Source organism: Colossoma macropomum, unplaced genomic scaffold (assembly GCF_904425465.1).
Source record: "Colossoma macropomum unplaced genomic scaffold, Colossoma_macropomum, whole genome shotgun sequence".
NCBI classification, from domain to species: Eukaryota; Metazoa; Chordata; class Actinopteri; order Characiformes; family Serrasalmidae; genus Colossoma; species Colossoma macropomum.
This window is the reverse complement of record NW_023494792.1, coordinates 37,377,923-37,404,257: the sequence shown is the minus strand read 5'-3', so window position 1 is coordinate 37,404,257 and position 26,335 is coordinate 37,377,923. Positions and strand designations below refer to the sequence as shown.

The 26,335-nt window shown below is 39.0% G+C and overlaps 1 protein-coding gene across 1 annotated transcript; it reads left to right on the top strand.

Moving 5' to 3' along the window:
• The first annotated feature begins 6,645 nt into the window (after positions 1–6,645).
• On the top strand, positions 6,646–26,068 carry mrpl42 (mitochondrial ribosomal protein L42). Its single transcript, XM_036577075.1, has 5 exons — positions 6,646–6,778; positions 17,771–17,831; positions 20,712–20,796; positions 24,425–24,588; positions 24,844–26,068. The coding sequence occupies exons 1-5, from the start codon at positions 6,697–6,699 to the stop codon at positions 24,887–24,889; spliced, it is 438 nt and encodes a 145-aa protein (XP_036432968.1). The 5' UTR covers positions 6,646–6,696; the 3' UTR covers positions 24,890–26,068.
• The last annotated feature ends 267 nt before the right edge of the window (positions 26,069–26,335 follow it).

Here is a 26,335-nt window from a genome sequence, read left to right as displayed (position 1 = left end):
ACCAGATGGTGATCAGTTGACAGCTCAGCACCTCTCTTCACCCGAGTGTCCAGAACATATGGTCCCAAGTCAGATGAAACAACAACAAAGTCGATCATTGACCTTTGACCCAAGGAGCTCTGGTACCATGTACACTTATGAACATCCTTGTGTTCGAACTTGGTGTTCGTTATGGACAATCCATGCCTGGCACAGAAGTCCAATAACAGTTCACCATTCGGGTTTAGATCGGGCAGGCCGTTCTTCCCAATCACGCCTCTCCAGGTCTCCCAGTCATTGCCAACATGAGCATTGAAGTCTCCCAGTAAGACTATGGAGTCTGTAGTTGGGACCCTTTCCAGAACCCCGCCCACTTGCTCCAAGAAGGCCGAATACTCCGACCTGTTGTTTGGTGCATAAGCACACACAACAGTCAGAGTTTTCCTCTCTGCGATTTTAATACGCATTGAGGCGACCCTCTCGTCCACCGGGACAAACTCCAACTGTACTGCCGCCAGCCGGGGACTCGTGAGTATTCCCACACCCGCCCGGCGCCTCTCACCTTGTGCAACCCCGGAGTAGGAGAGGGACCAACCCCTATCCAGGAGTTTGGTTCCAGAGCCGATACTGTGGGTGGAGGTGAGCCCAACTATATCTAGTTGGTACCTCTCAACCTCCCGCACAAGCTCCGGCTCCTTCCCCCCCAGTGAGGTTACGTTCCACGTACCAAGAGCCAGTTTCTGCCGCAGGGGCCTAGGCCACCAAGGGCCCCCCTGCAATCTCCCACTGCCTGTACGGCACTGCACCACTCCCCCATGCTGGACCTTGCGGGTGGTGGGCCCATATGGTCCCCCCACATTGCCTCTTCGGGCTGAGCCCGGCCGGGTTACGTGGGCTGCCCGGCCACCAGGCGCTCGCCGAGGGACGCTACCCCCAGGCCTGGCTCCAGGGGTAGGTCCCGGTGACCCTCTCCCGGGCAGGGTACACGATGTTCTGCGTCCGTTTTTCATGGAGGTTTTTGGAAATTATGTATTTTTACAAATGAAATAAAGTTGACCAGATAAAACATCTTGTGGTCATATTGCCCGCAGTAAAATTCAAATCAAAGTAAATATTAATAAAGTAAAGCAAAGTAAATCACAGCCTAGCTTTTTTTCTGATTTGGGGTTGTATATTGTGGCATCAGTCATGCCTGATTTCTATTTAGTTTAAAAAAAGAGAAATGGTGTTCGATTCATTCCAATCAACCAACCTTTATTTAAACTTTGAGTACTTTCAGAGTCACCCTGATTAACAGTGTAGCTGAGCCAGCACAGAAATCAGGGATTGAAGAAATAATGACTATAAGGTAGATAATATAAATTTTATATATATATATATATATATATATATATATATATATTAAAAGAACAAAAATTAACAATATAAACACACTGTACGTATATTTGACCTGAATTGCACATGGAGTATTGCACATGTATTGATTTATATTACACAAGGGAATGGTGAGGAATTAACAACATAAACATCATAAATTGAAAAGCAAAAAATGTTTACACTACAGAGATATTTTACAAGTGTTCCACGTGGAGTACTGATAATATTGCACACAGGAAATGGTGATGAATTCCACAGTTTATGTGCTGTCGGTGTGTGAGGTCTAATGGGGGGTGGAGGAGGGTTCTACTGGGAGCAGTGCTATATAGTCTAACAGCAGCACGAAGGAAGGACCTGAGATAGCGCTCCTTCACACACTTAGGATGAAGCAGCCTGTCACTGAAGGAGCTGCCCAGTGCTGTCAGAGTCTCATGCACGGGGTGGGAGCTGTTCTCTAGTCTGGCTAACCTTCTCCTGTCTCCCACCACCTGCACTGGGTCTAGGGGGCTTCTCAGGACAGAGCTGGCCCTCTTAATGAATCTGTCAAATCTCTTCCTGTCCGCAGTTGAAATGCTGCTACCCCAGCAGACCACTCCATAAAAAATGGCTGATGCCACAATGGTGTCAAAGAAGATCCTCAGGAGTGCCGCCTGCACTCCAAACTAATGATAATTAATAATAATTATAACAATAGTAAAAAAATAAATCAGAAAAACTGGTAAAATTACAAAAATCTTAAAAAACAGATTAAATTGTGATAAAATAATAAATAACATTATAAAATACATAAAAAAGAATAATAAATGTAATACAATAACTAAAAATACCAAAATCATGTTACAAATGAACTAAAATCAAATAAAACAATTGCAGGCTGAAAGGAGGTAGTTAGAGACTAAAAGTTTAAAATGTTCATGTGACACGAGCGAGCAAATTAATTCCTGCAATAAATTTCAGCTTGTTGGTGCAGTGTAGCTAAAAGCAGATTTTCTCAGTTCAGTAAGCACTCTTGGTGCCTGAATGGTGATCCAATCACTGGAAGGAGTCAGATAAATTGCATTATTTGCACTGAGCATTTTTTTGATGTACAATGTAATACATGATGATAATGTAAGATATTAAAAGTAAAAAGAAGCCAATGTGTCTCCCGATGCACAGCCAGAGATGACGAGCCAACCTTTTCATACATTAGGGATGGGGGGAAAAATCGATTTTTAGATGCATCGCAATGCGGATGTGGACGATTCTGAATCGATTCACAAATGTCAAAAAACGATTTTAAATTTTAATTGATAACGTAGTGTTGACGGGACGCAAAAGGCGTAACTTTGCAAAGTGCGGAAGTGCAGCGCCTGGACAGGGTGCTGCAATTTAGTGTGGCGTGCACACTACATTAAAAGCTAGTGCAGGGGTCGCTGTAACTGCTGCACCATTTAAGGTGGAACGGGACAATTCGAATGAGAAGCTGGAGAATGAGAAACTGACTTCAGTTTCACGTGTTTTAGTGTTTGACAGTTTCTTGTTGCAGATTAAATGTATCAGGAAACCAGCTGGAGTAATTTATAAATGCAAATAAGCCTATCTGTCTCCAAATTGTTTGTCTCAAATCTTTCTCTTTGCCTTTTTGTTAGCTACTAGCTAGGTGAACTAGCAGTTATAGGCTACATTAATTCCAGCATTTAAGATCATTTATTGTTGAAACTGTGTTTGAATGATCAGCAGAGCTGTATTTTACTGCAAATGAGGATTATTTTATTTTTACATAGAAATCTAACTCTGATGCGGAGCCACACCAGGCCAGTAAAAGAGCTGCAGGTTGCCGACCCCTGAGCTAGCGCAAGGAAGCACTTTGGCTTCTGTGGAGCATATTACATGTTTCCGCCCATTTTCCGCCTGGTTGTAGTTGCTGCCAACCAGAGAACCATCGATCAAGCAATGTCAAAGCTTTCACCCAACTCGGAAAGGACAAAGCGAACTACAAACTCTATCGCAACTTTTATTGCCAAGGATTTGCATCCGTACTCAGTCGTTGAGAACCACACTTTGGAGCCGAGATACAGCGTTCCGTCTCGAAGATATTTTACTGACACAGCGTTTTACACAAGAAGCGAAGTTTTTGCCTTAATTTACATGTACGCTTGTTAATGAGGTATTTGAAAGTGATTTTTTTTTTGCCTAGCCATATGCCAAGGTATTTATATTTACTAACACTTTCAATGTCAGATCCTATCAGGTTTGTAAATTTAAAAGTATTAAAATCAATGGGCCTCATTGACCAATGTCTTCATAAGTTTTTTTTTTATAAATTTGTTCTTGAGAAAGGTCCTAAGAAAAAGTCTACTTTAGATTCATGATACGTTCTAAATCCCAAATAAGAAAACACTGGTGAATATCAGAATCTTTGTAAAAGCTTCTTTTAAGAAGAAAATGGTTCTTCTCTAGAAAACAGCATGGATTTAGTTTTCTCAACCTGGTAGAGTAGTTCATGAATGTAAAAGGACAATTGTAAGGTATTAAAAGAATACAAAAGAATGCAGCACCAATATAGCCAGCGGAGCAGTACAGAATGGTGTTGTCAGCATATAAATGTATAAATGTACTTTGCAATTGATAATAGAAGTGGCTATGCCTTTAATATAGATATTAAATAATACTGGTCCAAGGATTTAACCTTGAGAGACCCCCTTAGTTGCTAGTATTGGTTCTGATTTACTTTGTCCCAGGGCCACATATTGCTGTCTATCTGAGAGACAATTTCTAATCCAGTTGGTGGCACTGAGGTCAAAACCAACAAAACTGAATTTCTATGGGAAAATGTCTTGATCTTTGATTATTCACTAAGAATTCTAAGATTCTGGCTCAGCATGACATTGGCCTCTTTTCCAATGCAGGGCTGAACGGTTCAGAGCATGAAGGGTAACCATTACAATGTCATGTGATCATAGGTAACTTAGTTTACTCAGCACTGACTGAGATTAGATGAGCTCATAAAGTCTAGAAAATAAGTACGCACCCAGGGAAGGTAGGCTGTGGAGAATGACAACACAGAGATGGTAGGTGAAACAAGGTGGAAAGACACGCCCAATATGCATCTAACCAAGAGCCAATACCATTGATGTGAGTTTTGCTTCAGGTTGCATTGACCAAGCATTCATCAAGTAAAGCTGAGAAGTCTTAACAGACTAAACTAAATTGCAAGATGTTGAATAAACTCAAAGATTCCATTTGAATGTCATCTAAATGTAAACATTTATGCAATGTATCAGATAATTTCACAGATACAGAATACTCTGTCAGCACATCTTATGTCATTCATTATAAGTGTGTGCATATATAGTTAGAAGAGGGGAAAACAATCCAGCCACACTAAATCTTGAACAATTTTTAAACACAACAGTGTTTGTCTGTACTTACCTGTAAAGTGAACTTAAATAAAAATAGTGAACATAAAACACTTGAATAAAGTTACCTTAACATATGCTAACAAATGATCTTACTCATAATCTGAATTGTTCAGATTAAGTTACTCCACCTTTCTGAAGTGTTTGTGTTAACTTCGGCAACATACTCTTCAGTCTGTAGGACTTATGCAAATTAAATGATCTTAACTAGCTTTACCTAAGTAACTAAGGATAATACAAAAAATAGTATGTGCTACTATATTTGCAGTAGTAAGTGTAACAGATGAGTAAACCTTAAAAAAATTAAGTTAGTTCAATTGTTATATTTTACAGTGTAGAGGATAAAGAAGATGGGTGCACACTGAGAGACTGGAGTTGGAGTAACAGATGGAATCAATCATGTTTTGTGGTAGGTGGTGTGAGCAATTAGCTTTTCGTTTGTGTAGTTTTCTTGGGTATTTCCTGGTTCTGATTTAGCGGTACAACAGATAGAAAAAGAAAGCGTAACCAGTCTCATGAGTCTGGACCAGCGTGGAACAGCCCAGTACGGACCTGAGAACCATTTGGCCTGACAGTGGAAAAGCGGCCAATTTTAAGATGGTTTTACAGTTATTAAGATCTGAGGCATCACTTCCCTTGTGAAACGGTATTACATGTGCTGTTTTCCATATAACATGAATTCTGCTTGATAAAATAGATTAGATAGATACATATATGTAATGTGTTCTAAAATGATCAGGGTCACAAGTTCCAGAAAATGAGGTCCTTTCCTGTACTTTTTAGTGGCTATGGTGTTGAAGGCTTTAGCTACTATGTGAGGAGAGAAAGGATGAATTTTAAATAGACCATGTCTTACAGCAGGGGGAGTATCTATTTCATTGAGAGGCGCTACCATATTAGTATAGTCAAATAAATGTCCAGCAGCTGCAAAGTGAGTATTAAATGCTTGGCAGATCTCTCTTTAAAATATGATGATCATTAATTTAGATACGGGTTAGAATAGGCACCGATATGTTTTTGAGTTTGAAGCTGAATTTGTAACTAATGGAGGGTAGAAATCTGCATTAGCTGTCCTGATGTAGTAAGTACATTTATTCCATAGCTGCCTGAAGATAAGTAACTGGAATGTTTTGCTAAAATGGTCTAATGCCAAGTCAAAATTTGGGATTTCAGAAATGTAATGGATTTAACTGAGCACCAGGTCATTTAAAAAAGGCTTGGTCATTACATTTTTAAAAATCTCTTCTTACCACCATCTGAAAGACTGACTTTTTTATTATTATGTTTCTAATATATCCAATAGGGCAGTGGTGGTCACTAAAACCAGGGTCAAATATACCTACGGAAAGAATTTTGTCAGGTCTGTTGGATAAAATTTAGTCTATTAAGTGTTGACTTGGTGGGTCCACACAGGTTTGGTTGTGTTAGTTCTGTAATTAGTTACATTAGAGATAGACGTCCACACACTTCCTTCAAGTGACCGGATGCATTAGTTAACCAGTTCAGATTAAAATCACATACACCCAGCTACCACAAAACTGTTATTGCATCCTGTGTACACATTTAAGGCTCAAAAATCAAAACAATTTTGTTTGGATAATGCATTAAGAGTTTTTACTTGGCTAGTAGATTTAATGTAAATAGCTTCCCTCCCACCTCTAGGTTTCCTATCAACTCTGTATAGGTTACACACACACACACACACACACACACACACATATATATTATATATATGTATGTGTATATATATATATAGTATATATATATATATATATATATATGTGTATATATATATATATATATATATATATATATATAAACCTTAGTATCCTTCATGAGACCACACCAATAGATGGCGGTAACGCCCTATAAGCCGGTCAGCCAACCGCCGGATCGTGAAAGAAGAAGACATTACTTGACGGTGCTACAGCTGGAAAGCATGGCTGGATGGGGTCAAGTAAACTGGCTGTCGCGGGTGCTTACTCGCGTTTGCTGTAGCAGAAATTTAAGTAAACTCAAAGGTAAGCAGCATTTTTATACAGAATAGAGGATGGACGAGTCGTATTTGAGTTTTGACTAGCTTTACCTAGTACTGCGAAAGTGCTGTAAATGAGCGGTCTCGGGCTGTGCTTTGCTTCGAAAGTCACCATTGGTGGGTGTTAATTTTAGCAAATAAACATCCAAGCAAGCCAGCCATATAGTTGTAGAGAACGTATGTACGTATGTATGACCCTGGAATTTCATTAGAATGCATGTATTGAAGTAAGTTACCTAGCATTTCACTGTTTGTGACTGAAAATCGAGGTAAAAAAATAATACGGCTAACGGATAAATTCCAAAGGTGTGGAAATAAAACAAGTTTTTTTTTTATTGCTGGATACATAGTTGTAGGGCCGTTTGATTCAAGGACAGTTGCTTCGGATTCCAAGCGAGGAGAATCGACAGAACTGATTCCACACAACAGTTTTTCGATTTTCTGTCCTAGTCTATTCATGTTTTGAATGCCATTGGACCTTCACACATTGACATTATATGCTACCCCTCAGTAGTTCCTCAATGACACAAGATGTGAGTTTAATTATATGACTTGTTAGATGTTGACTAACATGGGGATAGCTCAACTATAACGTTTCCGGTGTTACACCGAATTCTGTGACCGTCGAGTTGGCTCTGTGACCGTAGAGGGCACAATTTCGCAGTTTCTGTTCACAATGCACGAGCGCTTTACGCAGACTACGTGAGCCGACGTGCTTTCGTTTCTCGTCCTGCTACTTTCTGCAAGCCTAACGATGAGAAATGTGTGTGTTTCATTTTGTCTATTAATTACATACATATACATGGTCACAAATATTTCAGTACAGATTTCTACATATGTTAACGTCAAATGAGAAAAATTAGACAATACCTACCCCAGACAACAGCAAGCTTTTTTCAAGTCAAGTCAGACTTTATTGTCGTTTCAGCTGTATACTAGTACACAGTGAAACGAAACAAAATTCTTCAAGGACCATGGTGCAACACAGGAACACAACAGCAAGACAATTCAATATACACAGTGCATAAATTACAGTACAATAAACAAATACGAAAGACTTACAATAAATACAAAATAGAACACAGGCAGTACACGGTACTGAGAGTATGTGGAGTACCAGAACAGCAATGGTATACAGTATTTGGTTGATACAGTAATTCTAGCAGCTAACGTTGTTAAAGTGTAGTAAAATGTGAAAAAATGCAAATTTTTAGGACAAAGAGTTGTCCTAAATGCCTGACAAAGGCAAAACGCCAGGCGCAATAAACCACAAATTAATACTCACACACACACACTCACACACACAATAAAAGCATCGAGTAACATTCAGAATAATAAGTTTCATTTTGTCCATGAAGCATGATACTTCCATAAATAGAGGCATTCTAAAGCTGCTGGAAGAATGATCTCACCCCTCGCGCCTGTTCGTGCTTAACAAATAAGGTGTACCATTTAAGGTTACCCTTAATCAGGCTTAATTGTGGTCATAATGGCTTTTGGGTAAAATGTAAAAAAAAAAAAATGATACGTCTCCTAAAAGGTTTTGGTTATTTTATCATTGTTTTATTTTTTTATAGAGTCACAGCGGAGTGATACATTCTTATGGTAGATAATGGAATTGTGACAAATTTGCCTATGGCAGGTCTTTAAACTCTAGTTTTGAAGGTTGGCATTGAATGAGGATAATGTAATGGCTGGGCCTGTCACACAAGTCCTTGCACAAGAGTGATCAGTTATCACAGCTACAATCAGAATGTGTGACCCCACTGCATTTCTGCAAAACAGTGAAAGATATGTCTTTTACACAACTTACCATCCCTTCCCTATTACAGTCAAAAAAGCCTTCATGGCTTGAGTGGACAGATTGGCCTTGGCTTAGGGGTCACCAAATCTGACAGTTGTCAGAATATGTGACTGCACTGCATCTCCATAAAAATAAATTAAAGTCCAACCAGATCTTTCCTGGTGACTTTGCATCATTTCACCTTTTCAGCCAAAAAAGCCTTCATGACTGGAGTGGACAGACTGGCCTTGGCCTAGGGGTCACCAATTCTGATTGCATCTGCACAAAAAATGTGAAAAACCAACCAAATCTTTTCAGGTGGCTTACCATCCCTTTATCTTTTCAGCCAAACAAAGTCTATATGACTAGAGTGGATAGATGGGCCTGTGCATAGAGGTCACCAATTCTGACAGCTGCTGTCAGAATATGTGACTGCAGTGCCTCTCCATAAAAATTAAAGTCCAACCATATCTTTTCAGATGACATCCCTTCACCTTTTCAGCCAAAAAACAATTATGACTAGAGTGGATAGATGGGTCTTGGCAAAGGGGTCACCACCAACTGTGGCTGCTGCCATCAGAATCTGTGACTAATGTATCTCCTCAGAAAAATATTAAAAGACCAACCAGGTCTTACCAACTCTTCTCCTAAAAAAACATTGATTACTAGAATGTATAAACACTGATAAGGGGGGCATCAGAATACTTGAATGAATCTCTACTAAAAATAGTGAAACACTTATTTAAAATACTTACTTTTAAAGTCATATGGCATAATTTGCACAGTGTCCATTATGAACAAGCCTAACAGACAGGGACCAAAATTGAATCAAGAAACATGAACAATACTTCCTTTGTTTAACAACCAACAAGAATAAACTTAAAGGAATTTACAAAATAATCCAAAATATAAATTGTGTTAATCTTGTGTTATCTTTTTAAAACACTGTTTAGGGAGTGATCCCTTTGCCACGCAGTAAAGGGTGCTTTGAAGTAATATTGTCCTCATGCCTCAAACATCAAAGCTTATTTGCACGCAAGGCAGCTGTAGGGCTTCTTTATGTCAAGTTATGTGGTACCACCGGGTGCAGTTGTCACACTAAATCTATCAAGATCACGTGTATTTACAACATTATAGATGTTCAAAGTGAATGTTGTTGTAAACTATAGTATGTGTCCTATGTATTCTTAAAGATTTGTCCTAAATTTCCTACACTGATCAGGACCAGAACAAAGGATTTGCTTAATTGGACTTCTTACCCAGACAGTAGTGCAGTCTTGTCCTTTCCTCTTTTTCCTGCGTTTGCTTTTTTCATTGTCCATGTGTTTTTTTTCTCCACAGAAGTGGCATAGCTCTTTAAGATCATCAGATTAAAATATGGCATTAACTGCAGATTCTGGCATGCCATCATTATAAAGGTTTATGTCATTCTGAAGCAACATACATTAGGTGGACAAATGGATACCTACACATTACACCTGCAGGAGCTTTTATGATATCCCATTCTAAATTTACAGGCTTTAATGTGCAGTTGGCCCCGCTTTTGCAGCTATAATAGCTTCCACTCTTCTGGAAAGCTTTATACAAGATTTTGGAGTGATGTCCACCCTTCTCTGTAACTTTGTGATCTGATACTTCATGGCTGAGTTACTGTGGTTCCACTTTTAAATACCACCACTCACAGTTGATCGTGGAATATCTAAGAGGGAAGAAATTTCGTGAAGTGACTTGTTGCAGCAGTTGCATCCTATTACAGTATCATGTCAGTATCATTCTTGTGAGCTTTTATACACCTGTGGTAGTGGGACTAAAACGCTGAAACAAAGGTTCCGCCGGCGCGGCGGGTAGCTGCAGCGGCCACTTTGGGAACAGCAAAGCGGTGCTTTTTTGCTGTTTTTTGTCTACTATCTGTCGTGTAACCTGACCAAAACTATATATCATGACTGCGTTAACCAGCACCAGCGTCTACCATCGCCAGAGCCTGCTACAGCTGAGAAATCAGCCTCAATCTCTACTTCCACACAAACTGCGGGAAGAGCTGCGCGAGCTAGGCCTGCTAAGATCCACGGCGTTGCGTGAGCCTGCTGGGCGAAAGCGAGGCGAGGTGCGCGCTAGGCTAATGGCTAACCCCAGACGACCAGCCGTTCCATCACTTCTTCTATCAAACGTTTGTTCCTTGGAGAATAAACTGGACTACCTCCGGATTCAGCGGGCTACCCAGCGTGAGTTCAGAGACTGCTGTGTTTTCGTTTTTATGGAGACATGGATGATGAGCTCAACTCCGGACTTAGCCATTCAGCTCGACGGCCTGTTGTGCTTCCATGTGGACACAGACGCTGAGCTGTGCGGTAAGACTCGAGGTGGAGGACTGTGTGTTTACATCAACACTGAATGGTGTAGAAACGTGGCGCTAGTCTCTAGTCACTGCTCACCTCTGGTGGAGTTTGCGATTGTCAGAGCCAGGCCATTTTACTTGCCAAGAGAGCTAAATATGCTGTTCATAGTAGCGGTGTACATAGCTCCCAGTGCTAATGCTAACGCCACACTGAATGAGCTGTACAGCGCTATCAGCGATCTGCAAAACACACACCCAGACGGACTGTTTATTGTTGCTGGAGATTTCAACCATGCAAATCTGAAGTCAGTGCTCCCCAAATTTTACTAGTATGTGGACTTTGCAACCCAGGGGGCTAATGTGCTGGATCCTGTTTACACAGACATCCCCAGCGCGTACAGGGCTGAGCCCCGCCTCCACTACGGCTACTCAGACCACATCTCTGTGATGCTCGTTCCAACATACAGGCCGCTCATCAGACGTGCCAAACCAGACCAGAAGCAAGTGAGAACCTGGCCACCAGGAGCTATCTCTGCTCTTCAGGACTGTTTTGAGCACACTGACTGGGAGATGTTCAGAGAAGCAGCAACCTCCAGTGACTCCATCAACCTGGAGGAGTATACAGAATCAGTGACTGGCTACATCAGCAAGTGCATTGATGTTACTGTCTCCAAACTCGTCACAACTCACCCCAACCAGAAACCATGAATGATTGCAGAGGTGTGCATGCTACTGGTACCCGTGACAAGGCTTTCAAGTCAAGGGACAGAGCAAGCCTCAGGATAGCAAGAGCCAAGCATTCCCGGGCCATCAAAGAGGCTAAGCGTGCCTACTCAAAGAAAATCCATGAACATTTTCAAAACATTGCTGACACACGGCGTATGTGGCAGGGCATCCAGGCCATCACCAATTACAAGTCACCTCCACCTGCTTGTGACAGTGATGCCTCCCTTCCAGATGCGCTAAACAACCTCTATGCTCAGTTTGAAGCACAGAACGGCATGACGGCGAGGAAAACCACTCCTCCTCCAGGTGAACAAGTACTGTGTCTGTCCACAGCTGATGTGCGCAGAACTCTACACAGAGTCAACCCACGGAAAGCTCCAGGATCCGACGGCATACCAAGCAGAGTGCTCAGAGAATGCGCTGAACAGCTGGCTGATGTTCTCACGGACATATTCAACATCTCTCTGAGCACTGCAGTTGTTCCAACGTGATTCAAGTCCACCACCATCATCCCTGTGCCAAAGAAGTCTCCAGTGTCCTGCCTCAATGACTACCGTCCCATTGCACTCACTCCAATCATGAAGTGCTTTGAGAGGCTTGACATGAGGCACATTAAAGACCAGCTTCCTCCTTCACTGGACCCACTGCAATTTGCATATCGCCCCAACCGCTCATCTCCACCACACCCCACCTGGCTCTCACCCACCTGGACAATAAAGACACCTATGTCAGAATGCTGTTCATAGACTTCAGTTCAGTATTCAATACCATCATCCCTCAGCAGCTGATTGGAAAACTGAGCCTGCTGGGCCTGAACGCCTCCCTCTATAACTGGGTCCTGGATTTCCTGACTAAGACAACTCAGTTAGTCAGGATAGGTAATAACATCTCCAGCACCACCATACTGAGCACTGGCGCCCCTCAGGGCTGTGTGCTCAGTCCGCTGCTGTTTACCCTGCTGACTCATAACTGTACTGCAAAGTACAGCTCAAATCACATCAAGTTTGCTGATGACACGACTGTGGTGGGTCTGATCAGCAAGACTGAGGAGTCAGCGTACAGAGAGGCGGTGCAGTGGCTAACAGACTGGTGCGGAACCAACAACCTGTCTCTGAATGTAGACAAAACTAAGGAGATGGTTGTTGACTTCTGAAGAGTGTGGGGTGACCACGCCCCACTGAACATCACTGGCTCTGTTGTGGAAATCGTCCAGAGCACCAAGTTCCTCGGCGTCCAAATCACAGAGAACCTCACCTGGTCCCTCAACACCAACTCCATAGCCAAGAGAGCCCAGCAGCGCCTCTGCTTCCTATGGAGACTGAAGAAAGTTCATCTCCCTCCTCCCATCCTCGCCATGTTCTACAGGGGGACTGTGGAGAGCATTCTGAGCATCATTGCCTGGTTTGGGAATTGCACCGCCTCTGATCGCAAGACCCTACAGCGCATAGTGAGGACAGCTGAGAAGATCATCAGGGTCTCTCTCCCCTCCATCATGGACATCTACACCACACACTGCATCCTCAAAGCCACCAGCATCGTGAACAACCCCATCCATCCCTCACACAGACTTTTTTCACTGCTGCCGTCTGGCAGAAGGTACCGGAGCATCCATGCCATCGCTGCCAGGCTCTGCAACAGCTTTGTCCCTCAAGCAATCAGGTTTTTAAACTCACAAGGACTGAACTAAATCCCCCCCCTACACACTCATACACACCTCTTTTGATGCTGTACTTGCACTATCTATCTGGAACATTGTTGCCAATACTGTGTTTACACTGTTTTCACTACCTAAGTAACTGCTGTGTATATGTATGTTATCTGATGTAACTTACAGATCACGTCATGTTAAATATGTCTGCACCTTATTCCACTACCTCATGTCCAGAAATCTGTGCTGTGTCGGTGCTACACTGTCCGATCTGTTTACTGTGTCTAATGTCTGTTTAATTTATCGTATTTATTGTTTTGTTTCTAGTTTAATTTTTGTTTGCGCACTGTCTGCACATTCACACTTTGTAATTTTGTACTTTTGTACTTTTTGTTTCTTGTTGAACTTTGTTCCTGGAGGAACGTAATTTCGCTCCTCTGTGTACTTGTACATAGATGGAATGACAATAAAAGCCACTTGACTTGACTTGACTTGACTTGACTAAATTAAACACCTGAATTTAAACATTAAGAGGACGTGTTCCAATACTTTTGTCCATATATGGACAAGATGAAAGATGAAAGCAGGCTAGAATTGTTTGTCAGCCATTGATTAAAATGTTTTGCACAAAAAAAGCTGAAAAATGTTTGTGTTTAACTTTGGAACACAATATATGTACACAACCAATAATCATGCAGTGTTGGTTATTACCTGATTTGTGAAAACTTTCACAAATGCAGTTTGGCATATTTGAGTGATTTATAATTTTTTGCTCACATTTTCTTGTGTAATAATACAGTAAAAGGCAAATATATAACATGAATGCATATAACTTTAATAACTGATCATGTATAGCGACATAACAACAGACAAATGTATTTTTTCTGATTTGTGAAATTTCACAGTTACGTTTTATCAGTCCTTTATTAAAAAGTTTTGGCAATAAGGAGCTGCGTATTTGGAGGGTTTGACTCAAAGGCTATTTACAGTAACAACAATGAAACTTCAATTATTGTAGGCATTATCTGATTTGTGAAAACACAAACAGTTTTTTTTTTTTTAATTTATACAGTTCTACCCACATTTTCATGTGTAGTAATATAGAAGTAGATTTTTGGGGGGAAATACTGAAAAATTGCATACATGAAATGCATATAACTTTAACTGAACATGTAGAGAGATGGAAGTAGATTCAAATCAACTCGCCTGACATCCGAAATGTTTCATCTCTTGTCATTCTTTTGTAAGTCAGTGCTAAATTTAAATATAGACATAAAATAAAGACATTTTCATTAGCAATGTTATTAACTTGTTTTGGGTATTATATGATTTTTACAAACTTTCATTGTTTTATATTATGACATTTGCATTTTCACCTGAAAAGGGTATTCCAGTTAATTAGGCAAACACTGGCACAGCAACGCAAACGTCAAATGTAAAATGATCAAGCAGGCTTTAATCAATGTTCCAGGTTGTGAAAACTTTTGTCATTTACTAGTTTTATTTCTTTTGATTTTAGAATAAAAAGACATTATTTGGTTAATGGAAAGCTAAAGTAAACAAATAATCAAATAATATCAAATAATAGTTTCAGTACATGTAGAAGATACAGCACACAAATGAACAGAACATCAACAATATAAGATAAACGTAATATCAACACTACTTTTTGTGTAACAAGACATTTTTAAGTTTGGTAGAGTTTGGTAGCTTTGGCTTACCCTGTCATAATTTGGCTTTACATATGAAAACATTCAACTGTAGAACATGTGCAAAGAGTTTACAGTAACATAAAGGAAAAACCTGTGAACTGGATATCTTTTTCCATAAACCGAATAAAGTTTGTTAAAAAAAAAAACACTGTGTTTAGTATAGTTGTAAAATATTTCACAAATCAAAGTTCATTTTTGTCTAGTTTTATCTCTACACACAATGAGTTATCAGTTATATGCGTTAATGTTCTTTATTTGCCCCAGAAGCTGAACTACTGTATTATTACACATGAAAATACGAGCAGAACTGTATAAATAAAAAACAAACTTTGTGAAAATTTTCACAAATCATATAATGCCTAAAACAAGTGAAATTTCATTGCTATTGTTACTGTAAATAGCATCTCAGAGTCAGTCCCTTGAAATATTTAGCCTTTTATTTCCACAACTTATTAATAAAGGACTACTAGAGAAAAATATCCTTGTGAAATATTTCACAAATCAGAAAAGTTAATTATATATAATTAAAATATGTATGCTGTTATCTTTATACATGATCAGTTATCAAAGATATATGCATTAATGTTCTATATTTGCCCCAAACGTTAAATTATTACACATGAAAATATGAGCAGAACTGTATAAATCACTCATGCCAAAGTTTTCACAAATCAGGTAATAAGCAACATTGCGTGATTATTGGTGGTGTACATATATTAAATTATGTTCCAAAGTTAAATGAAACTTTAAAACACAAATCAGTCTGGTCAGTTAACCACTTGGGAGCAAAATTCAGCCTTTAAACTTAAAGAAATAATGATTTGATGTTTATCGTGATCATTTTTTCATGATAACATTTTGGCCATATCGCCCAGCCCTAAAGTAACACACGTAGGACTTTGGCTAATCATCTAAACACCGTTAGTGTTTCCTAAAGTACAGCACCGTGGCCTGGTCGCTATGACAGAGAACAAACCGTATTTCTCTCCTTTTTGGCATACAATGAAAACATGTACAAGGACAGTGATGTAACTTACTCTAACAGCTGACCTGTACATAAACACTGTGATGATAGCAGATAGCTAGACAGGAAAACTTTGGCCAAACTTGGGTATAACACTAACTGTGCCATTAAGCTTCACTAGTTTTTGAAAAAACATAGACTTTCAATCCAGACTTTGCCATTGCAGATTAAACGTATCAGGAAACCAGCTGGAGTGCTTATAAATGCAAATAAGTACATTTGTCTCCAAATTATCAGTGTTAGTTTTAAATATTTCTCTTTGCTGTTTCATTAGCTATTAGCCAGGTGAAATTAAGTGCGTTTACATAATCGGATTTCTGCAGTTATCTGATTATTCAAATGGTCGTGTAAACAACGTACTCTGATGTCTCAGATCGGAATAATGTCTAGAAATCCGATTAAGAAATACGATAAAGAGAGCTGGACTTCAGATCAGTAATCGGATTTCTCAGTGCATGTATGCTCTTACCTGGATTTCTTTCGTATTTCTCAGTCTGTGCATATCACAATGTAAAGGATCCTAATGGTTTAACAGGTGACTAATGGCTGATTTTAAATGCATTTAATTGTTTCCTATTGGGAACTAAAGGTGTTCTACAGTAAACTAGTGGTCTATATTGGAAACCATTAAGCCAATTCCCATTAGAAAGCAAAAACATTCAATCTAATGGTTTTAATCCTAATGGTTTCTAATGGTCCTTTTTCAGCAGGGATATATAGCATTTCCCTGTCACTGTATTTTGAGTTGACAATGAAATGATTTTAGCAGTAAATGTGTGCAAGTTACATGGCACCGATACCAGTGTATCTAGATTTGTAATGGGTCGCATTTACTGATTTTTTTTTTTTCTTTACAAATTACTGCCTTTGTTGCAAGACTTCTATGAAGATTTCTCAGTTATAAGAGTGCAAAGTCTAAAGAACTTAAACCAGATTGGTAAGAAATGAGAGACGATTAGTGCGTGAGAGTCATATGTATATTTCCTTGTCAAGGAATAGCAGCTTTAAGGCTACACTATTTTCTCTTATTATTCATTAAGAGTCACTGTAGTTTAGAAGAATACGTGGGTTGTGTGCACTGTGTAAAACAGTGATTTACTTTATTGTTGATTGAAATGAATGTGATCTTTTGCAAGTTTTTCTAGTTGATATAAGTAAGGTAAAAGCAGATTACTTCCACTTTCGAGTAAAAGACATTGCACGCGCATTCGGCACAACATCGCTTTTAGTCTGCCATATGACATCTAGCGCAAAGGATCTATCCAACTTTAAGCCTGTGTTCGAACATCTAAAATTCTGAAAGTAGATTTCGCAAGTGGCCCGACATATGGTATTTATCATTTTTGGTACATAGCAAAGTAAGGAAATGACAAAAATTGAAGGGCAAAATGTTTATCAATTTATAGGCTAGCGAGCCTGATGCTGCCTCAGCATGCTACTGTTATTGTTGAATGTGTTACTGCAGTGTCTGAAAATGCAGGCATACATTTAGAAAAAAAATGGTTAAGTGCAGCAGAAAGACGTGACTTAAATGTGTATTTAATTTCATATTAATTGCCTTTGTTGACTTGGTCAAAATGATTCATACAAAGAGTATGAAAACTCTTGAATTTGTAGCTTTTTTTTTTTTACTTGTTCTTTCTTGGAGCGCCTTAGTGATTTTTACTCAATCACTATTTCAGAATAAAATCTGTTGTAATATACTTTATTAGAACGATGCTTTAACATTAAATTTTCATGTTTTTTGCAGTTGGTCCTGTGTCGTCTCATGCCACAGTGTCACATCAAATACCAGCTTCTGATCAAAACTGGTAAGTATAATTAGTGTTGGGTATTAGCAGTAAGGGTGGGGGGAAAAATTGATTCTTAGATGCATCGCAATGCGGAAGTAGATGATTCTGAATCGATTCGCAAATGTCAAAAAATCGATTTTCTAAATTTTAATTGATAACGTAATGTTGATGGAACGCAAAAGGCACTTTGCAAAGTGCGGAAGTGCAGTGCCCGTCTGTGGCGTGCACGCTACATTAAAAGCTAGTGCAGGGGTCGCAACCCAAATGTTAATAAGAGTCATTTTGTCCTTTCAACAAAAATCAAACCACCTTGGGAGCCAGTCCATTTTACCATCTTGGCTGTACATATGTCTCAGCACGTGCTAATGTCCTAGTGTAGGCTAAAAATATAATACAAACAAAAATGCAGACTTACTTTGCTCTGCTTTAAGCTTTAGCTCAGCTGTAGCTGCTTTTCTTGCATCACCAGCTGAAACTTTTCCACAAAAGTAGAACAGTTTTAAAATGGCTCCCAATGTTCTACTTTTTACGAGGCTGAAGTCATCTTCTTATTCGCCAGCTTCTCGTTCTCATTCGTACGGAATTTAACTGCTGCACAATTTAAGGTGGAACGGGAAAATTCAAACAAGAAGCTGGTGAATGAGAAGCTGACTAGTGCTTCCATGAATTTCATCTATGAGGGCTGAACATATTGAAACCAATATGTTAAGTAGCAGATATTTTCAGTCCTCAATTAGACATGTGCTGGTGTTCAGTAATTCGGTATACTGCGATATTAAATATGCACGGTAACATATCTTGGACACTTTGAAACATTGCCGTTGCAATTTATTCAAACAAGATGCAGTTTCACCACAGATTTCTAGAGGTGCATAATTTAATGGGTCAGTGGTACTGTAAACCCAGTGGTTTGATTTGAAATGGTTCATTGTAGAGAGACTTACCAACTCTGATTTCTTATAGTGGTGGTGACAGAAACCAGGGATCATGACAATTTCAGTGCATATATAACCATTTTATTTACTATCCAAAGCCACTTGTGAACCTATATGTGTTTTGACTTGACTTTTTATATGCATCGTTAATAATGGTAAAATATTCTGAAGTAATATGCGCTTTTTGGGGACTATTTTGCCTTACAACACCCTGCATTTACCCCTCCACCATGAAAGGATTTTTTTTCTTTTTTTTAGAGCAAGTGACAATGCTGCCATCTGAATTCTGGTATGCACCAGATAAGCGTACCACGACCTGCTGAGTAGGTTGGTCTTAGTTCGCTTCAAAATGAACTCTTGTGCAGTTCATTTGATTTATGAGCACAATATGACTCAAGTACAAAAGTAAACGGACCGAAGACAGAATGAACTGTCGTCTTCTCTCTGTGTAACTTCTTTGGAATATGGAAAAGGCAAGTTTCTGAAGCTCTGAATTGGTAATTATACAATGGATAAAAGATTCACTTTTAAAGCAAAGCTGAGACATGTTCAAAGCTATTATAAAATACTCAATATACACATCTCACTGCACACACAAATTATGTATTATTGTGCCAAGGTATCTCTGTTTTGTAAAAGTAGTAAGCCACTCTAGTGTGTGTTACAGGGATTTCACCCTGCTTCATGTCATGCAAAATCACTGTAATGCAGCGAGTGGCTCATGGCTTATTGCTCTGATATCACAAGATGGATAAAACAACACACAAATAAACCCAACAAGCCCAGCCAGAACAGAGATCAACATGATTCAGAAAGTTTGGTGGACATTATTACAATTATAAAATCTGTCCAATCAGTTGTGTCTTTTACCCATATGACTTTTATTTACAACTTTTTGTTCAATGTCAAATATGTCAGTGTGAATGCTAAGTGCACTAGAACTGAAATGCAACAGTGTATCATCTTCTGCTTTGGTCCAGACCAAGGAAACTGAGCTAAAAGAATAAACACACACTTATAGGCATTAAACTTCAGACATCTTGACTTTATTTGCATCTTGACTATTTAATTATGCAGGAATTTTGAAAAATCGGTGGAATTCCCCTTTACTTTTTTGTACATATACATATATCTTTATATTTTTATTGTTTATTCTATTTTATATATTGTTTGTATATTTCCTGCTGCTCTGTCTTCTGTGCTGCTGTAACACCGCAAATTTCCCCCGTTGTGGGATTAATAGAGGATTATCTTATCTTATCTTACGAACCTGCTTGACTGCTAATGGTCTAACAGATGAATGCATTGATGTTATATATAATAAATTAATAAATTAATATAGCATTGAACACAGTGTGTTAAAAAATTCTGTTGTTAGCTTGATGCTATCATATAGTGGAGAGTCAGATGTTCCTGCAGAAATTAGTAGTCTCGTCAGAGTATATTTGATAAACCGAGGCTTCTAATAATATACTAATAAGCACTGTTATGTAATGATTGCCATAGCATGTACTTAATGACTAAATGATACAGCGCAGTAAATGCCATTTTTATGTTGGTACAGTTTATGTACATGGTGGGATGTCCCATGCTATATTTTATGTAGGAGCAGCTTCACGGAAGGTCTAAGTGTTCTAAGGCAGGGTTGTATCGTAGTGATACACCCTTTATAGTATTATAGATGGTATTTAAATTTTATTTTAAATGAATAATTAAAAATGAATCATCTTAAACGTATTTTGTGACATTAAAAACATATTTTTAAAAATGTAGTTTGTAATACTGGCACATGCCTATCCTCAATGTCTCTCTGTTCTTGTGTCAAATAAGTACTAATATTAATGTTGTTTACTCTTGAAACTTGAAAAGTGTGTGCTAGGCGAATGGCAGCAGCTAACACCCACATACCCCACTGAGTTTGACAGACACTAATACTGAATTTATTTGCCCCCTTCTCATCTAGTAATGTGGACCTTGGCGTGACACATGATGGCAAAACCATAGTGTGTTTCCACCATGCTGCAGGCATTGCCTTCGAGTTGACCAAGGTGAGCATGGCAGCCAAATTGTATAGCCTTTTATTAACATTTACATGTGGTAGATGATGGGTTTAGTGGTGTTTAATGACTACTAATGGATGTTTTCTTCAGAATTTGCCTGCTGTTGGAATGCAGTTACTGAATATTTTCAAATGTGATCATTTTCAGCTATTCTGTCGAATGCTGTCATGATATTGAATACACATGATAATGTTATCATGGACGCTTAATGTATGATCATTGAGTTTTAGTCAAAAAGGCTGCAGTTTCCAGATTTTTAGATACAAAGAGCAGCTCTGGTTTCTCAAGTTCCCACTACATTGTCATGCCCTGATGACAATTTATGTTGGGGCAGAGGGAGGAGTGTTCCTTAATTGAAAATATTGCAAACTCAAGTCCCACCTGGCTTAGAGGAGGGAAATGCTGTTTTTTTCTACAAATACACATTTATAAATCACTAATTGCATGCATATGGAGTAAATATGGTTTTTGAAGTGAAAAGAAGTATACACATCAGTAAACTGTAGTGTATTTTTTTGTTGTTTTTCTGAAGGGTTTAATGCAGTTGCTTTATATTAAATGAATCTGTGCAATATAATGAAACATAAAGTAAAATATAATAGTAACTGTGGCATGTGCAACAGTTTGGGCACTTTACTAAGTCAGTGCTTAATAACACCATTGGCAGGTCTCAGAGCTTGCAAACGCTTTTCGTAGTCAGCAGTTTTCTGTTCTTACTTGATGAATTTTCACCCACTTTTACTTGCACAGCGCTGCTTGTTCTGCAATATTCTTGCATGCTCACCTTGTTTAATAACTACCTACAGATTGTTGATAATGTTTGTCAGGACACCGTGAGGGCCATTGCAAAAGCTCCAGCTTGCATTTCTTGAAGTATCTTCTTGAAGTATTTATTGAAGTATATTCAGGTTGGATTGTAAGGTCATTTTTGGATTATTATCCTGATGTAGAATCCAGCCTGTTTTTTGGTTTCAGTTTTAGACTGACTGTGACATTTGCTTCTAGAATTTGCTGATATTCAGTGGAATCCATTCTTCAGTCTGTCCAAGCAGTTTGTCTTGTGCTATACAACCCCAAAGCATAATAGATTCACTCTAATGCTGAAGTTGACAAGGTGTTCTTTTCATCAAATGCTGCTCCTTCTTCAAACATTCTTACGTTAATTATGTCCAAGGGAGGAACAAAGGATGAACAAACGACACAGAGAGGAGTATGGATCAGTATGGCTGTGGATTAGAGCTTTAGGACATGGCAGGAGCACGTGCATGCAGTTCGATGGCTCTTTGGTGAAGGAAATAATTAAAAAAAGTTGTATACAAGCACAGCATTCCTGATCTGAACAAACATTCCGGAGTTGAAATGGTGTCGATACTTCGAAAACTGTGGGACGGGTTAGTGGAGGAAAAAAAAAAAGAGTGTATCGAGAAGAACAAGAAGAATATACCGTTGGACAACAGTAGCATTGCACATTATTAATAATCATTAATCGTATATAATTATCATTAATAGTTTCCTGTCAGCTAACAGTTGTGTCGCTCATTGCTTTACAATGTGCAGTCACTAACTAGAATAGTACATTTCGTAAAGAAAATGCAGAGTGATTGTACAGCTTGAGTTTGCTAACATGTTGCTAGGTGGTTGCTATGGTGTATAAGGTTTACTGGATGGTTGCTAAGTATTACTATGTGATTTCCGAGCCATTGCTATGCAGTTGCTATGGTAGAAGGGTTGGTTATTAAGGTGTTAGGATCTAGGCGAATGGCAGCAGCTAACAGTTCTAGAGCAAGAGCAACAATGGATGGAGAGGCATAGTCTGCATGGTCAGTACCTCTGTATAACGTACAGTATGGGGTAATGAGTCTATTAGTTACTACAGCTGCGATGGATTCCCTATAGATTAAGTGTAACAGGTCAAGGAAGACCTCTCCAAATTCCAAATGCTCAAGGACGAAAAAATAAGTGCTCCCAGTTGACACTGTCAGGGCCACAGTGGGAGCAACATCCTCTCTAACCCACCTCATTATATCAAACAGATGTGTTATCTGTGGAGCGTTGATTGCGTAAAAATCCCACTTAGTCTGGGTGTACTAGGGAGAACACAACCTTGTTTAATCTGTTGGCAAAGATTATTGCAAAGATACAGCTATCATAATTGGTCAGAGAAATAGGTCTATACCTACGACAGTCTGTTGGTTCTTTATCATTCTTCAAAATGAGAGTGATCAGAGCTTAAGTTTAGAGTGCTCACCTTTTGAGTCTATGTACATATCAAGCCTGGAGCAATGGAGCAAGTTCAAGAGCAGAGTACTTGTAAAATTCTGCAGTGAAGCCATCCGGGCCGGGTCTGATGCCTAAGGGTGAGGTTTGTATAATTTCCTGATTTTTTTTTATTTTTATTTATTTATTTATTTTTTTTATATTGTTATTGGAGCATGTTTCTGTTCAGTCAAATTCAACGTTGTTCTGACCAACACTCATCTGTTTGTCATTATTCCTCTTTTCTCCCGTAGACTCCCATTAATTTTTGCTCCCAGTCAACCTCTATTATTTCTTGGCCTGACAGCCACCAAACTACATGTACTTACTCAGGGCAGGTCCCCAAGCTTTAATCCACAGCTATACTAACCCGCACACGTCTGTCATTTTTTTCGTCCCTCGTTCCTCCCTTTAACTTCCATTCATTTTCGCCCCACCCTATTATTTCCTTTGCCCGACAGCCACCAAAACTCCTGCTCCTGTTGTCATATGCTGACGGTTCCTAATGAAAATTCATGACCTGCCTGACTAGTCCTGTTGAGCCAGTTAAAAAAAAATTAATTAAATTCTGAAACTTTTTGCTTTTAAAGTGTAAAGTAATATTTGCAGATAAATGTTTTTAAGTACCTAATTTAAGTTTGCTGCAGAGGATCTGTTTACTGCTTTTCACTTCAAAAATAAACAAAATGTGTGATTTTGCCAGGTGCACCAAACTTCTGCATGCAACTGTACAAACTCTTACGTCCTGCACCCATTCTGTGGTAATTTTGAAAATGCACTCGACCCAAGTGCATTTTTATTTTCACAGCCCTTCACTTAGCAGTGTTGGGGCTACAGCACACTCTGCGGAAAAGGCTGGATCTGACACATAGTAGCGGAGGAGTTTGTAGCTATTGTTACATTAACAGATGAGGTGCAACAGAGCCGTGAATCTACTTTTGATGCCTTCACTATGTGTTTATACATGACCATAGTAGTAGGGTTAATTAAACGTGTGTCAGATTTTTCTGCTTTATCAGGCTGGGAGTCGCTGATGAACAAAGCAGTGGCTGAAAGATTGTGCTTTAACTTGGGAACACTGAGACTCACAATTCTTAATGAGTTATTAATAGATGTCATAGGAAAGGTTCAGACTTTTTGATGTATTTAGACAAAAGATGGCTTTACACCATTTTCACATCAACTTCTTTATCAGTATTACATCTTTCTTAGCTTTCAACACAATTAAGGTTCTATTTCTATTTTAGTGCAATTGACCTGAAGTTGAAGTGAAGTTATGTTAAAGATTTCTTTTGTAGATTATGCATTTTAGTTAACTGAGTAATGTGCCATAAATATTTGTGTCTGTTTTGCTGTATAGACCCTTTCCAGACCAGATACCATTAGCGATCCTGTAGAAACCCATGATCTGGTGTTGAAGTCTAAACTCACTGGTGAAATTTTAAAAGATAAACAGAACTCAATAATAGAGGAGCTTTCAAAGATGTTCTACACCACAAAGCACCGCTGGTACCCCACCGGACAGTAAGTCCACTTCTATCAGCTATTCTTTATATCACTTTTCATCAGTGTTTACTATAGTTTTATTCTTGCATTTTTTCTTTGTTGTTCTTATTTTAGTTTTACCTGTTTTTGTTAAACAGACCCATCTGTTGAAATATGTATATATCTGGTGTATATCAGCATGCCAGAATTGTGAAACCTATTCCTATAGTAACCATAAAACAATATCTGTACAGTGAAAGCCTTACTCTTACTTCCGTTCTTTGTTTCCTGCAGATATCATAGAAGACGCAGGAACAGAAACCCACCCAAAGACAGATAGTTGTATATATTCTCTGAGACACAGTAATTGTTCTTAATATACAGTTTCTGGTGTTTGTTTTGTGGTAAAATCTGAAATAATGTAACTGGAACAGTGGTGGAATGGCTTTTTTTTTCCTTCAGTGAACTGTTATTTATTTTTTGGGGGGGGCAAAATTTTAAGTCCAACATGCACAATTAAAGAAGTGTGCTTTTTCCCTCTCAAATCCGTTTTTGTTCTTAATCAGAAGCTTGCAAGTAAATCTTTGAGTGACAGGGGTCAGAGAACAGCCACATAGCCTATGCACATGCCAAGCATATCAGTTTTACAGGGCCCCTTGCCAGCCGAAAGACACACAACTCATGTACACACCAAGCACACACCTTATTACTCCCATACTGTTGGCAAAACCAGATTTTTCGGTGTGTTACAATGCCCCGCAATTCCTTTGTCCACTCAGCTTTAGTACAGACAGTTTAGAGCATATGAGCCCGATGCCACTTATGAGGCCAGGACAGTGCCTAGATGTTCAGGAACCAGCCTGTTTTGCACACCAACATGCAGCCCATTCAGTCAGTCCCACGCTGATAACTCTAGGGGCATCAAAGCATTCAGTAGCATCAACCCCAATATGGATACAGCCCTCCCCACCTGAGGAGTGACAGTAGGCCTATCGGAAAGCGTAAAGCGTGGAAATGCTTGTGTACTCCCTACCCTTGGATTCTAAATACTTTCAAAAAGGCTAAGCCCTGCAGTTCAACAGCAGCCCTCCAGGGTTTGCTGGTGTCGCACAAACATACATACCAGCTCAAGAGGGGCCTTATCTATAGCAGGAGATATGCTCCCTTTTAGAAAAAGGTGCTTCTGCATTCTTCTTAGTGCTACTCTTGCATTTCCGTTTTTTCGAGGGTAACACTCACTTCAGCTCCACAGAAGCAATATCAAAAAGTTATTGTTGTGTACCATAGCAACTCATCTGCAACATCCATATTTAGGTTTCCATGCACCGTCACAACAAATAGTGAGAATAAGAAGTGGATGGAAGTGTTGATTGGAACTTTAAACAGAGCTAAAGTGCTGTATTGGTGGTGTAGCCCTGTTTACTGGTGTTGCAGCTGCTCACGTGAAGCAATCTGTGTCTTTGTTTAACATGCCAGCAATTTTCAAAATATCTGTTCTATAAAATGAAAGCAGAACTTGTGTATGTAGTGTGAATGTTTTTTTTTTTGTTTGGTAAATGTTTTATTAGACATGTTTTGGCAAAACAAAGACCTATAAATGACAAAACAGCCATTATAAATAACACAAGACTGGGGAAAAGAATTATTAATTTAATAAATAAAACATAATATATAAATAGATCGAGAGGGAGGACAGCGGAAGCTTCATGGACAGCCTATGCAGAGATACAGTTATACACACACACACAATTTGCCATCAAACGTAGGACCAGCATTCAAACCAAAA

Coding starts and splice junctions, on each gene's coding strand:
- mrpl42 (XM_036577075.1), top strand. CDS start 6,697: ATGGCTGGATGGGGTCAAGTAAACTGGCTGTCGCGGGTGCTTACTCGC. Junction 6,779..17,770: donor AAATTTAAGTAAACTCAAAG/GTAAGCAGCATT, acceptor TGTTTTTTGCAG/TTGGTCCTGTGTCGTCTCAT. Junction 24,589..24,843: donor CGCTGGTACCCCACCGGACA/GTAAGTCCACTT, acceptor TGTTTCCTGCAG/ATATCATAGAAGACGCAGGA.